The 14593-nt window shown below is 52.0% G+C and overlaps 1 protein-coding gene across 1 annotated transcript in view; it reads right to left on the bottom strand.

The window, feature by feature from the left end:
- TTC39A (tetratricopeptide repeat domain 39A) overlaps window positions 1–13285 on the bottom strand; it is a 34476-nt gene extending 21191 nt beyond the window's left edge. The window contains exons 1-8 of the mRNA XM_078883920.1: window positions 13189–13285; window positions 12098–12229; window positions 11751–11824; window positions 11356–11423; window positions 5529–5593; window positions 4859–4958; window positions 2095–2160; window positions 958–1066 (exon numbers count right to left, since the gene is read on the bottom strand). Coding sequence (XP_078740046.1) covers window positions 958–1066; window positions 2095–2160; window positions 4859–4958; window positions 5529–5593; window positions 11356–11423; window positions 11751–11824; window positions 12098–12216 — 601 coding nt within the window. The 5' untranslated portion in view covers window positions 12217–12229; window positions 13189–13285. The remainder of the gene's footprint in view (window positions 1–957; window positions 1067–2094; window positions 2161–4858; window positions 4959–5528; window positions 5594–11355; window positions 11424–11750; window positions 11825–12097; window positions 12230–13188) is intronic.
- Window positions 13286–14593: the final 1308 nt, after the last annotated feature.

Here is a 14593-nt window from a genome sequence, read left to right as displayed (position 1 = left end):
ACAGATACCCATAGACTCACCACACAGACCCATAGACTCACCAAACAGACCCATAGACTCATCACACAGAGACCCATAGACTCACCACACAGAGACCCACAGACTCACCACACAGATACCCATAGACTCACCACACAGACCCATAGACTCACCAAACAGACCCATAGACTCATTACACAGAGACCCATAGACTCACCACACAGAGACCCACAGACTCACCACACAGAGACCATAGACTCATCACACAGAGACCCATAGACTCACCACACAGAGACCCACAGACTCACCACACAGATACCCATAGACTCACCACACAGACCCATAGACTCACCAAACAGACCCATAGACTCATCACACAGAGACCCATAGACTCACCACACAGAGACCCACAGACTCACCACACAGATACCCATAGACTCACCACACAGACCCATAGACTCACCAAACAGACCCATAGACTCATTACACAGAGACCCATAGACTCACCACACAGAGACCATAGACTCATCACACAGAGACCCATAGACTCACCACACACAGACCCATAGACTCACCACACAGATACCCATAGACTCACCACACACAGACCCACAGACTCACCACACAGACCCATAGACTCACCACACAGACCCATAGACTCATGACACAGAGACCCATAAACTCACCACACAAAGACCCACAGACTCACCACACAGAGACCCAGACTCACCACACACAGACCCATAGACTCACCACACAGATACCCATAGACTCACCACACAGACCCATAGACTCACCACACAGACCCATAGACTCATGACACATAGACCCATAGACTCACCACACAGAGACCATAGACTCATCACACACAGAACCACAAACTAACCACACAGAGACCCACAGACTCACCACACAGAGACCCATAGACTCATCACACAGAGGCCCACAGACTCACAACACAGAAACCCATGGACTCACCGAGGACGAAGCTGATGAATGTGTGGTAGCAAAGGAGCCCCATTGCACACAGACACGAGCGGAGGGTCTTCCCCACGGCTCCTTCTCTCAGCTGGGACAGCGCCACTTCCTGGTGAAAGAGTGCGCAAGCAAGTGAGGAAGCAAGTGAGCAAGCGAGTGAGCGAGCCGGTGAGCGAGCGGGTGAGCGAGCGGGTGAGCGAGCCGGTGAGCGAGTGGGTGAGCGAGCGGGTGGGCGAGCGGGTGGGCGAGCAGGTGGGCGAGCAGGTGGGCAGGTGAGTGAGTGGGCGGGTGAGCGTTGGGCGAGTGGGTGAGTGGGTGAGTGAGCGAGTGGATGAGTGGGTGGGTGGGAGGGTGCGTGAGTTAAATAACGTAGGCACCACCCCAAGGTGAACAGGGAATGGCTCCAACCCCCTGCCACGTAGCTTTACCTGGGCCTGGCCACCATCATGAAGGTCCCTAATGATTTTGAGCAGAGAGTCAAAGACTCCGAAATCACGAAGAACAATCCAGAGCCCAGGTCTACTGATGGCATCATAGGCCTTGACCAGATCAATAAGCAAACGGACAGAGAATATGGCATCTGTGCAGGACTGCCCTGGTCTGAAACCGCACTGGGGCTCCGCAAGCCTCTCCCCAGTGCGCGGACACAGGGAGAGACATGGAGACAGATGATATATGAAGGAGACACGAAGATCCCAGTCAAACACGGAAGAGACAGAGCCACAGGGACACATGGAGATGAGACACGGAGACACGGATGAGACACGGACCTGCAATGGTAACCTGTTGGTTCCATGCAATTCAGGCACCCCCTAAAGAAGAGAGACAAAGACGGACCTGACTCACTTGCCCACCCACTCAAGTACTCACCCATCAACCAACCACTCACCCAACCACCCACCCAACCACCTACCCACCCAACCACTCACCGACCCACCCAACCATTCACCCACCCACCCAACCACTCACCCACCCACCCAACCATTCACCCAACCACTCACCCAACCACCCATACCCTCACCCACCCACCCAACCACTCACTCACTCAACCACCCGCCCAGTCACCCAATCACCCACCCACCCACTTACTCACCCACCCACCCAATCAGTTACCCACCCACCCACTCACCCACCCACCTTGTTACCGGAGAAACCAATGAATTCGAGGAGCTTCAGAATCCGCGTTGGAACCATGGACAGAATCTGTGAAATTACAACACCATCACCACCATTAGCATCGTCAGCACCGTCAGCACCATCAGTACCATCAGCACCATCAGCACCATCCAATACCAATACCCGCCATTCGCCACTAAGTGACGGTGACGTCACCACGGCGCCTGCGCCAGACCAGGCGCACTTTTGAGGCCATGTGAAGTGTTGAAGGCTCACTGACAGGTGATCTCGAGACAGACCCAGGTGCCATGGGTCGGCTGACTGAGATGACTGGTAGATGCACCAGCTGAACCCCCCTACTGTGCGACCTTACTGCATTTTAACCACCCGGCGCTCCGCTCGTTGTTGTGAGCGTCGCTCCTGTGCCCTCTGTTGTTGCTGGAGGGCGACTGCCTCCAACTGCCCAGTAGCGTCCTTCACAGAGCCTCCTCCATAAAGGACGATTTTGACACCGCTGGTACCAGTCACCGGCAAGTCCACTCAGCTCCACAACCTCCCGTACCGCATTAGTCCATCTCTTCTCCAGCCCATGTCGTGCCTGTTTAGTCCCCTCTATGTGGCTAAACATAAGCTGCTTGGGCATGTGGTGGCTGGGCGAGCGTGCTCAATGAGCCAGCCAATGTAGCCTTGCCTGCCGGAGCTCACTGATGGAACTGTGTCTAGATCTTTCTCACACAATCCAGCCTGGTTTAACCCAGGATGGATCGTGAGCATGCCAGCCTGAATGTTTCTAAACGGCGCAGATGTTCCATGAGAGGGGTCCACTTTCACAAGCGAGAAGGAAGGGCACAACTGTGTCCGAGAAGACATGAAGCTTCGTGCGGGGTGACAGACCAGGTAGCTTCCACATAGCATTGCGCAGCCGATGAAAATATAATGCCGCCCAACTAATTCGGAGTTAGACCTCTAAAGTCAAACTGGAGCTGTTCATCAGCACCATCGCCACCATCACCATCATCAACCCCTATCCCCATCAGCTCCACCAGGTAGGTCCTGGTGTCAAGGACGTTGGCCCACATCATCTGCTGTTCCGCCACTCTGCAGTCCATCAGATGTTCTTGCTTGAACCTGGCGTGCATCTTTGACGTTGTGGGGATGATGCAGCCATAGCAGCAATTGGTGAGCCACAGTCCCGAACCTCACCCATTTCCCCTTGGCATCGAAAAACTAAAACATTAGGATTAGGATCGAACTCACGACCTCCTATATACCAGGCTCCCTTTATTGCTGCTAATCCTACATAATGCACGGGCATAATATGACCAAGACCCCCCCCCCTCCTACGCATTCCACAAGTAGTGACTAATCCCATATCTGCATTTCCCATAAATATGCTAAATTCATCTGTTGATATGCAAATTTCTTTGTCAAGGCGCCCTTCCTCCCCTAACCCAGCTTAAATAAACGCTGCCAAGCTTGGTGGTGTTCATTCAGACGCTGTCTTTCCGACAGACCTGTTCTTCACCTGAGAACAGGTCTGTCGGAAAGGAGGCTCTGTGCTTGCGTTGTGGCCGAAACGTCGTGAGAATTGTATTTTATTATGTTTTATTTTTTTTATTTTATGATTTCCCTTCTACGTGACTTTACCGAAAAAACCAATAAGACAGGCGAGGTAGTTAACATCTCCTACCCATCGTGATGATGATGTGAGAGATGCAGACTCGAAATATACAGCAGCAGGCATTGTCAGGATCAGGATCGAACCCACGACCTCCTATATACCAGGTGAGGTAGTGAACATCTCCTAGCCACCGTGATGATGATGAGAGAGAGAGATGCAGATTCCAAATATACAGCAGCAGACATCGTCAGGATCGGGATTGAACCCACGACCTCCTATATACCAGGCGAGGTAGAAGGGGGGGGGGATGATGCCAACCCCAGCAGCAAGTGATGATGAAATTCTAGCTTGCAACTTTCATCAGCTAGCTGAGACCAGACCACTGTGGCTCTTTGAACAATGGCAGGCACATCATCCTACAGATGACAAGTCGATAGTCAGTGGGCAGCTTAGCTCCACGGTAGGTCCTGGTGTCAAGGACATGGGCTCTCATCTGCTGTTCCATCACTATATAGTCCAGCAGTTATTCTTGCTTAGACCCGGCATGCATCAATGATGTTGTGTGGATGCGCCGATGCCGGAACGGCGCGTTGGTAAATACAAGTCAATGGGCTGCACAAAAGTCTATCAACCTCCTACCGTTGTTATTCAGCTGCTCTGGCCCATGCCTTCCAATCACTCCAAACCAGGTAGCAGCAGCATAACCAACTCGGGCATTAAAGTCACCCAACAGGATGACTCTATCCCTAAGGGCCACTTTAGCTAGCACATCTGAGCGGAGGTCATAGAAGACTCATCGGCCTTGTCTGCATCCCTCCACTGATGTTCATCTTAGGTGGGCATAAGCAACCACCACCACCATTCCCCTCGCCCCTGGTTGATGGGGAGGCGAGCCCACAGTAGCCTGGGACTTGCAGCTTCCAACACCTCACCGCCACACTCCCATGCCCCCTTAATTATTTTGTTAAGAATAAGGGCCACTCCCTGTTGTTTGACAGTCTCCTGCCCTGAATAGAGGACTGTCCGCCCCTCATGGTGGCAGGATCCAGAGCCGGTCCTCCGGATCTCTGGAATACCGCAGAAATCCAGGCGGTACTGGTCCAGCTCCTGACAGAGGAGTGGCAGCCTCTCCTCCACAGACACACCACGCCAAGGTTATGGTACCAGGTTAAAGGTTCCAGTCCCCAGGTGAACTCCGCCCTCAAACTCAGAGACATTTTCTCCAGCCATGACCCAGGGAAGAGCGAGCATCTGCTGGCATTCCCTGCAGAGAGGGAGACAGGGAGTGAGTGGGTGAGCGGGTGGGTGGGCGAGTGAGTGGGTGAGTGGGTGAGCGAGTGAGCGAGTGAGCGAGTTAGCGAGTGGGTGAGCGGGTGAGTGGGCGAGTGAGTGGGCGAGTGAGCGGGTGAGTGGGCGAGTGAGTGAGCGGGTGAGTGGGTGAGCGGGTGAGTGGGTGAGCGGGTGAGCGGGTGAGTGGGCGAGTGAGTGGGTGAGTGAGTAGGTGAGTGAGCGGATGAGTGGGCGAGTGAGTGGGTGAGTGAGCGGGTGAGTGGGTGAGCAGGTGAGTGGGTGAGCGGGTGAGTGGGTGAGCGGGTGAGTGAGTGGGTGAGTGAGTGGGAGAGAAAGAGTGGATGAGAAAGAGTGGGTGGGTGAGTGAGTGAGTGAGCTGGGGAGGGAGGGTAAGTGGGTGGGTGAGTGAGTGAGTGAGCAGGTGAGTGGGAGAGAGTGGGTGAGTGAGTGGGTTAGTGAGCAGGTGAGGAGAGAGGGGGTGGATGATTGTGGTGGAGGTAGTGGTGGTAGTGGTGGTTGTGGTGATGTGGTTGTGGTGTGTTACTTGTAAATGTTGTAGCTCTGTCGAACTTTAATCCCTCCTTTGATGAAGTTGATCATATTCTCATCCTGCAACCACAACCACCACAAAAACCACAACCACCACAACCATTACCACTGCCACAACCACCATACCTGCCACAGCAACAACCCCCACCATTACCACCACCACTACCAAACCCCCACAACATCCATAACCACAACCACTTCAACCACAACAACTCCCATCACCATAACCGCTACAACCACAACCACCACATCCATAACCACTAAAACCATTACCACCACCACTACCACAACAACCAGAGCAATAACTATAACCACACTCGTGAGTGAGTGGGTGGGTGAATGAGTGAATTAATGCATTGTGAGTGGGTGAGCAGATTACTGATTGGGTGAGTAAGTGAGTAATTGACTGAGTGAGTGAGTGGTAAGTAGGTGGATGAGTGAGCAAGCGGGAGAGTGGGTGAGTGAATGAGTGACTGAGAGAGTGACTGAGATAGTGAGTGAATGAGTGAGTGGGTGGGTGATTGACTGTCTGAGTGAGTGAATGACTGACTGGGTGGTTGATTGAATGAGTGGCTGAGTGGATGAGTAAAAGAGTGAGTGATTGGGTAGATGAGTGATTGGGTAGGTGGTTAATTGAGTGGATGATACAATTAGTGAGTGGTGAGTGAGCCGGTGTGTGATTGAGTCGGTAGGTGATTGACTGAGTGACTGAGATGGTGAGTGAACGGGTGGTTGATTGAATGAGTGACTGAGTGAGTGGGTGGGTGATTGAGTAAGTGAGTGGATGGGTGGGAGACTGAATGGGTGAGTGGTGAGTGGTTGGGTGGGTGAATGAATGGGTGAGCGAATAAGTGAGTGATTACACAATTTTTTAGACGTCGTCTGCTTCAGAGATTAAATGTGCTGTTTATTATGGATTTTGTGCTTAATTCAAATATGCCAATTAAAACAACTGATTGGCTACTGTTCCCAAGATATTTCAGTTCTTACATTTTGTCTATGTACATTGTGTAGATAGTAGAGTTTTACTCATAAATTACTAACCTAGGCCTTTTCATGTGTTTATCGTTGCTTTACATGATTACATGTCACCTGTCCTGTTCATGTAACACTTTAAAAATCAGCAAAAGGGTTACATAAAGAAAATGTATTATAAAACAAAAGGCAAAAACTATTATGTTTATATAAGTACAGAGTTTAGTCCTTATTCAGTGTCTACTCGGCGCTTCTTGGCGTGTCTCTTGTATTCATTAAATGGAGCATCAATTGTCGTTGTCCAGCAATAGTCTGCAAGCATTGATGAGCTCCATTTGCCCTGATAGCGTTTCTCCATTGTTGCAATGTCCTGGTGACATCGCTCGCCATGCTCGTCACTCACTGCTCCGCAGTTCAGTGGGAAAAAATCTAGAGACATGTTGCAACCAAGGCTTTGTATACCTTGAGGAGGTTTTCCACCAACTCCATGTAGTTATTTTTTCAGAGAAAATGTGTTGCCACTAACTGGAAACGTCGTGATTTATTTTATTTTATACCTACGTGACTTTACCGAAAGAACCAAAGAGTATGGAAGGCTTTCCATGCCGTTTTTTCCTTGCCACGCAGTGCACTGTCAAATGCATCATCTTGAAGAAGTTCAAGAATCTGAGGACCAACAAAGACACCGTCCTTTATCTTAGCTTCACGTATCCTTGGACATTTTCCACGGAAGTACTTGAAAGCTGCTTGTGTTTTGTCCATGGCTTTGACAAAGTTCTTCATCAGACCCAGCTTGAGGTGTAAGGGTGGCAACAAAATCTTCCTTGATTCAACAAGTGGTGGATGCTGAACACTTTTCCTCCCAGGCTCCAATGACTGTCGGAGTGGCCAATCTGTCTTGATGTAGTGGGAATCTCTCGCACGACCATCCCATTCGCAGAGAAAACAGCAGTACTTTGTGTATCCAGTCTGCAGACCAAGCAAAAGAGCAACAGCCTTCAAATCGTCACTAAGCTGCCACTGATGTTGGTCATAGCTAATGCGCCTCAAAAGTTGTTTCATGTTGTCATAGGTTTCCTTTATATGGACTGCATGACCAACTTGAATTGATGGTAAAACATTGCCATTATGCAGCAAAACAGCTTTAAGACTCATCTTCCATGAATCAATGAACAGTCTACACTCCTCTGGATCATGAACGATGTTGAGGGCTGCCATCACACCATCGATGTTGTTGCAGGCTACAAAAGATCACCTTCCCTGAAGAAGAATGGGACAAGATCCTTTTGATGGTCACGGAACATGAAAATCCTAACATCACCTGCCAGGAGATTCCACTGCTGCAGCCTGGAGCCCAACAGCTCTGCCTTACTCTTGGGTAGTTCAAAATCCCTGACAAGGTCTTTCAGTTCACCTTGTGTTATGAGGTGTGGTTCAGAGGAGGAGGATGGGAGAAAATGTGGGTCATGTGACCTTGATGATTCAGGACCAGAAGTTTCTTCCTCTTCCTCGTTTGACTCAAGTGAGAATGATTCTGGGGCATCAGGAACCGGCAGTCCTTCTCCGTGGGGTCTGGGCATACAGCTGCTGAAATGTTTGGATAATGCAGTCCACTTTTTATTCTTTGACACACCTTTCCCAACTGGAGGTGCCATGCAGAAGTAACATTTGCTGATATGATCTGTTGGCTCTTTCCAAATCCTTGGCACTGCAAAAGGCATATATTTCCTTTTCCTGTTCAACCACTGTAAAATATTTGTGCACAAGTGTTGCAGCATATGTGTGGGGCCCACATTTTTTCCTGATCTCCAATTTTGCAACTGTAGTGGTTATACTGCGCTTTTGTGATGAAAAAGTCACTTCACCACAAATATAGCAGAAGTTATCTACTTTGTTCACACATGTATGAGGCATCTCTGCTCACTTTGGCTAAACAGAAATGTCCCTTTGCAAAATCAAACACTGACAAATAAGAGAGCATGACACTGCATGGTTTCTAGAGCTGATATATGGCAATTTGTTCAGCAGAGGGACTAAGCCAAGTGAAAATTGCATCATCCATGACTTCTAGGAATAACATGATGCAATTCATATCATGTATGACGCAATACGAGGTTCATATTGCATCATTCATTGTTTTGCTCAAAAAGCAAGTACTGTCCAAACCCAGTCATAGATTTATTCATAGATCCCTTCCCTTGATAACTCACTTATCCTTCGCCATTCCCAAGTCAAGGGTCGTATATGTTGTGACTGGGAATGTCACTGTGTGGTGCCGGGCTTGCGAGGCCACGATGGGATGTCTGCTGTTGTGTGTACACCCCGGACACGGGGTGTAGTACCAGCCCTAGTGGGGGCTCGGGTGAGCACTGGTTAAGCGCGGTGACACCACGCACAGCGTGCGGTGAGGGCTCCCATTGAGAGAGCGAGAGAGCGTCAGCCAGCTGGGGTTACGTTGGGGGCATGATACTCTGGCTGACCTGGGGTCATGTGACTGAATAATACTGAAGGGGGGCCACCGGTAGAGGGGGCCAATGGGTGGTCACGTGGTCCGAGAAGAACTCTCGAGAGCCTTCGGGCAAGAGGCGAGAGAGATCGAGAAGGTGGGCGGGGCGAGAGGCGGAGCCAGCCCCAGCCCGGCCCGATATAAGGGGGGCCCTGTGAGGGGCTCGGGGTTTTACTGTTGGAGAGGCAGCAGATCCACGTCAAGCTTGAAGAAGCCTCCAGACACGCGGTCTGGGACCCAGCTTGTGGTCCGGACCAGGATAGCGGAACCGTGTCTAGTTCCGCCGTAGCGTGGCCAGCTGGGTGACACCACCCGTGAGTATGTTGTGTTAATAGCCTGGAGTATGTTGTGTTAATAGCCTGGAGTATGTTGTGTTAATAGCCTGGAGTATGTTGTGTTAATAGCCTGGAGTATGTTGTGTTAATAGCCTGGAGTATGTTGTGTTAATAGCCTGGAGTATGTTGTGTTAATAGCCTGGAGTATGTTGTGCTAAGAGTTCAATAAAACGTGTTGCTCCCAAGACAACGTCTGCAACTCAGTTGGACTCACTACATATGTAGAGGTGTTACGGGAGGGCGAACAAACACACCAGGGGTGGTGATGCCCGCACGCGGAAGGATGCTTACATTCACGTCTGCAGCGTTTAGCCTGGGGGGCTGAAACGGCGCTGTGATCCCCCACGGCCCCACCCCTCGGTGGGGGAGTTGCTATATAAGGCGGTGAGCCGGTGGGCTCGGGGTTCAGTGTTTAGCTTAAACCAGCGAAGAAGGAAGACCAGCTAGATAGGCCCTGGGACTCCCCTGGATCGCCGTCCTTCTAAGGACCGACCAGGGCAAGCCAGTGGCGTGGCCCCGAGAGCCCAGAGCCGATGTTCTTGTAAGAGCCGGTCTGGGGACTCAGGGTGCCGTAATCCCAGCTTGGCCAGAGCTGGGTCAGCTCGCCTCCCCTAGCTCTGTAGTGGAGGACCTGGGAGTAGGCTAGCCGGGATAGAGATTGTGGGATCTCCCTGTTAGACGGGTGAAGGGGCCGATACCCCTTCGAGTGTTGTATACCTTGGCCTGTATAGAGTGGAACGGTTAATAAATAAGTGTGCCTCCGACTACGTCGTCCAAGTCTCTTTGAACCTACTACACATATGTAGTGCCTGAAAGTACGCGTCACGCGCGGAGGTCGGTGTGCGCGCACGCGGCGTACAGTGGGAGCAAATAAGGACACGGGGCGCTGATTGGCTGGTCATTGTTTTTGTCGGAATGTGGGGCCGCGCTGTCTAAAGATGGTAGCAGGTGGCAGGGAGTAATTAAGGACGCAGGGCGCTGATTGGCCGAGACGTTGTTGTTGTCGCGGAGTGGCGCCGCAATGTCTGGAAAAACATGCCAAGTGGCAGTGAGGGCTGGGGGCGAGTGGCGTCGCGGGGGATGCCCCAGATTAATTGGGGATTAATTGGCTCGGGGATAAAGAGAGGGGTTTTTGGAGGAGACGGGAGTTCGCGCCTGGGAGGAGACAGAGGATGGAAGAGTCGGAGCAGCAGAGCCAATAACAGTGTAGGGTAGCATCGAGACGATGAAGCCAGTAGGAAGTGGCTGGAGAGTGGGAAGATAAGCTGATGTAGTTACGACAGAGTGGGACGGCGGAGCTGAAAAAGAGCAGCCGAACTGTGGTGGAGAGAGTGGGGAGGAGAGTCGATGGAGGAGTGATGGGAAGCGAGTGAGGCCGGCGGAATGCGGCGAGCGAGCGGAGAGCGCAGAGGAGAAACGTGGATCGGTGTCAGCTGGAGGAACGTTGAGCAATGTTGGATGGAGGAGTGTTGATCGAAATACGCGAAATAAAGTGAAGAGGAAAGACAAGAAGCTGTCGTGTCGAGTCGAGCACTATACATACATACTGACCCAGTAGCATATCTTGAAAACTAGAGGCAATCAACAATTTTAAGCATCGTTTTCATTCTCAGTGACCCAGAATAAGTCAAGTTGGACTACATTTATTTTGGAAGCATTTTGGCTGTAGACCAGTGAATTAGCTGAGTGGTAAGTGAGTACGTGAGCGAGCGGGTTACTGAGTGTGTGAGCGAGCGAGTGAGTGAGTGACTGACTGACTGAGTGGCTGAGTGACTGAGTGATTGAGTGGGTGGATGAGTGAGTGGATGGGTGGGAGAATTAATGGGTTAGTGGGTGAGAGAGTGCATGATTAAGAGATTGAGTGAGTGAGTGAGTGGTGGGTGAGTGGACAGGTGAGTGAGTGGATGAGAGTGGAGAGTGGTGGGTGAGTGCGTAGGTGGATTAGTGGGTGAGTGGGTGAGTGAGTGAGCGGTGAGGGGTGGTGAGTAGGTGGTGAGCAAGTCTACCTGTATGAATGTGAGGCAGGCCTTCTGCAGGAGGCATTCAGCAAAGCAAATCTCGGCATGGAGCTCCTCTGTGGGACAAACATCATGGGTGAGCAGTGGTGAGTAGTGGTGAGTGGGTGGTGAGTAGTGAGTGAGTGGAGAGTAGGTGGTGAGTAGCAGTGAGTGGGTGGTGACTAGTGAGAGAGTGGTGAGTAGTGGTGAGTAGTGGTGAGTAATGGGTGAGTGAGTGGAGAGTGGGTGGTATCTCTGTGTCCCCATGTCTCTGTGTCCCAGTGTCTCTGTATCCCCGTGTCCCTGTAACGCGGTGTCCCCATGTCTCCGTGTCCCCGTGTCTCTGTAGCCTTATGTCCCCATAACCCCGTGTCCCCGTGTCCCCATCTCAGAGTGTCTCTCACCCTCTGTGAGCTGCTCGTCTGTCCGGGAGACGAGGCTGGAGATGGAGTCAACCACGGAGCTCTTTCTGCGGAACCTGAAACGGGAAGAGGAACCAGCCAACTCGGGGAGACGCGGGGGGACGCGGGGAGACGCGGGGAGATGCGGGGAGACACGGAAAGCCGCAGTGAGACTCGGGGAGAGGCGGGGAGGCTTGGGGAAACTCAGGGAGATGCGGGGAGACGCGGGGAGACTCTGGTAGACTCGGGGAGATACAAAGAGACACAGGAAGACTTGGGAAGATGCAAAGAGACACAGGGAGACGCGGGGAGACGCGAGAAGAAGCAGGGAGATTCAGGGAGACTCTGACCTTGCACACACATCCAATGCTTGCTTCAGGGCCCGGTTGGCAGAATCCATGTTGACCGGGTCAAATGTCAACATAGCCTGCATGTTGGTGATGGTGCCAAAGACCAGGGCATGGTACATACTGGTGGAGACACTGAGACACACGGGGACATACACACACACAGGCCAGTTTTAGCCAATGGGCATTGCTGAGTCGTTGGGAAGTGTTGAGTTTATGGGCAGTGTTGAGTCTATGGTGCAGTGCTGAGTCTATGGTGCAGTGTTGAGTCTATGGTGCAGTGTTGAGTCTACGGTGCAGTGTTGAGTCTATGGTGCAGTGTTGAGTCTATGGTGCAGTGTTGCGTCTGTAGTGTTGTAAAGGACGGACTTCTAAACTTCTTTATGGCACACACTGTTTATTGTCTTAATACAGTCCCTATCACACAAAGGGGTATATGGTCTCCTCACCCGTTACCCTGAGGAGGTGCAGCCTCCGGACCTTGCAGGCTATCTAATCTCCCTGCTATCCCAGCGTCCTCTGGCTGGACCTAGGGGATCTCTCCCCGACCACTGGTTACACTGAGCCCGAGCCCTGACAAGGGCTGGAGGGCTTGGTCCAGGGTCCTAGATGTCTTCGGCCGACTTGGGTCTTCGTGTAGCAGAACTGGCCAAGAGCTCTCAGCGCTCTGGCTTTTATACCTGTCCGTGGCCGGGTTGTCCAATCCCCGGCCACCTTGTGGAACCCTCTGATTGGTCCTTCCAAATCTGGCGTTTGGATCCCTCCTCCCCCATTTGACCCTGACCGTTTGATTGAGCGGGAAAACCTTGTTTACGATCCGCTCTCTCAGTTTGCGAACAGCGAGTAGTTAACACCACTACACGTCTATGGTGCAGTGTTGAGTCTATGGACAGTGCTGAGTCTATGGGCAGTGTTGAGTATGGTGCAATGCTGAGTCTATGGTGCAGTGTTGAGTCTATGGGCAGTGCTGAGTCTATGGTGCAGTGCTGAGTCTATGGTGCAGTGTTGAGTCTATGGTGCAGTGTTGAGTCTATTGGCAGTACTCTGAATCTATGGTTTATTGGGTTACCGGGTTACCAGGCCATGACACTGACCTGGGTTTCAGTGCGTCTGCTGCCTCTGTGAAGTGGTTGCTGAAGAAGAGGTCCAGTGCCACAGAGCAGAGACGCGTCGACTCGCTCAGAGACACGGGAGGCCTAGGGGAGACACAAAGAGACACAAAGAGACACTCAGAGACACGGAGAGACACTCGGGGATACGGAGAGACATGGGGAACATTCAGAGACTCATAGAGATACAAAGCGAAGCGAGCTAGTGAGTGAGTAGGTGAATGAGTGGGTGGGTGAGTGATTCAGTGGGTGGGTGGGTGATTGAGGGAGTTGATGGGTGAGTAAGTGGGTGGGTGAGTGGCTGGGTAAGTGAGTGGGTGAGTCAGTGGGTGGGTGAGTGACTGTGTGAGTGAGTGATTGAGTGAGTGAGTCTGCTGGGCGAGTCAATGATTGGGTGAGTGAATGAGTGCCTGGGTGAGTGATTGGTTAAGTCAGTGGGTGGGTGAGTGAATGAGTGCCTGGGTGAGTGATTGGTTAAGTCAGTGGGTGGGTGAGTGGCTGGGTGAAGGAGTTGGTAAAAGAATGGCTGGGTGAGTGAGTGGGCGAGTGAGTGAGTGGGCGAATCAGTGGGTGAATGCGTGAGTGGGTGAGTCTATGAGTGATTGGGTGAGTGAATGAGTGGCCGGGTGAGTGCTTGGTTAAGTCAGTGGCTGGGTAAGTGATTGGGTGAAGGAGTTGGTGAAAGAGTGGCTGGGTGAGTGAGTGGGCGAGTGAGTGAGTGGGTGAGTGAGTGAGTGGGCGAGTCAGTGGGTGAATGCGTGAGTGGCTGGGTGAGTCAGTCATTGGGTGAGTGAATGAGTGACCGGGTGAGTGGGTGAGTCAGTGAGTGGGTGAGGCTGTGTGACATCACGGGGTGAGTCACTGAGAATTTGAGTTGGACCGGAAAAACCGGCCGGTGAGTGGTGGAGCAGTGATTAGCGCACTGGGTGACTGTGTGTGTCACTTTGCATGTGCGTAGCGGTTGGCGCCACGCTGCCCAACGAACCCCGGCGAACCAAGTTCGCTTCCCGCTCAAGGCCAACACCGGTGGCGATTATCTGAACCGGTCCTGGGCCTCCCCTAGGTCGACTCAGCCTCAAATTAGTTATTTATGCGGGTGTGTAAACATCGCCACTGGGGAGACAAAGGCGGTCGGGCGTTGTTGTGCTGGTCACCCACCCCCTCGTGTGCCGTGCCGGCCTTCATAGGTGCTACTCGCTAACAGCACTTGTCCCAACAGCCTGATGAGGCTGTATGGGGGATATGTGTCTGTCTTTGTGGGGAGTAGTGGCACAGCGATTTGCACACTGTGTGTGTCTGCTGGGAGCAGTGGCGCAGCAGTCGGTAGTGCCTTCGAGATACACAGACCCAGAGACACACAAAGACCCATAGACACACACATAGACCCATA

Source organism: Lampetra fluviatilis, chromosome 74, assembly GCF_964198595.1.
Source record: "Lampetra fluviatilis chromosome 74, kcLamFluv1.1, whole genome shotgun sequence".
NCBI lineage: Eukaryota > Metazoa > Chordata > Hyperoartia > Petromyzontiformes > Petromyzontidae > Lampetra > Lampetra fluviatilis.
This window is presented reverse-complemented; position numbering and strand designations above follow the sequence as displayed.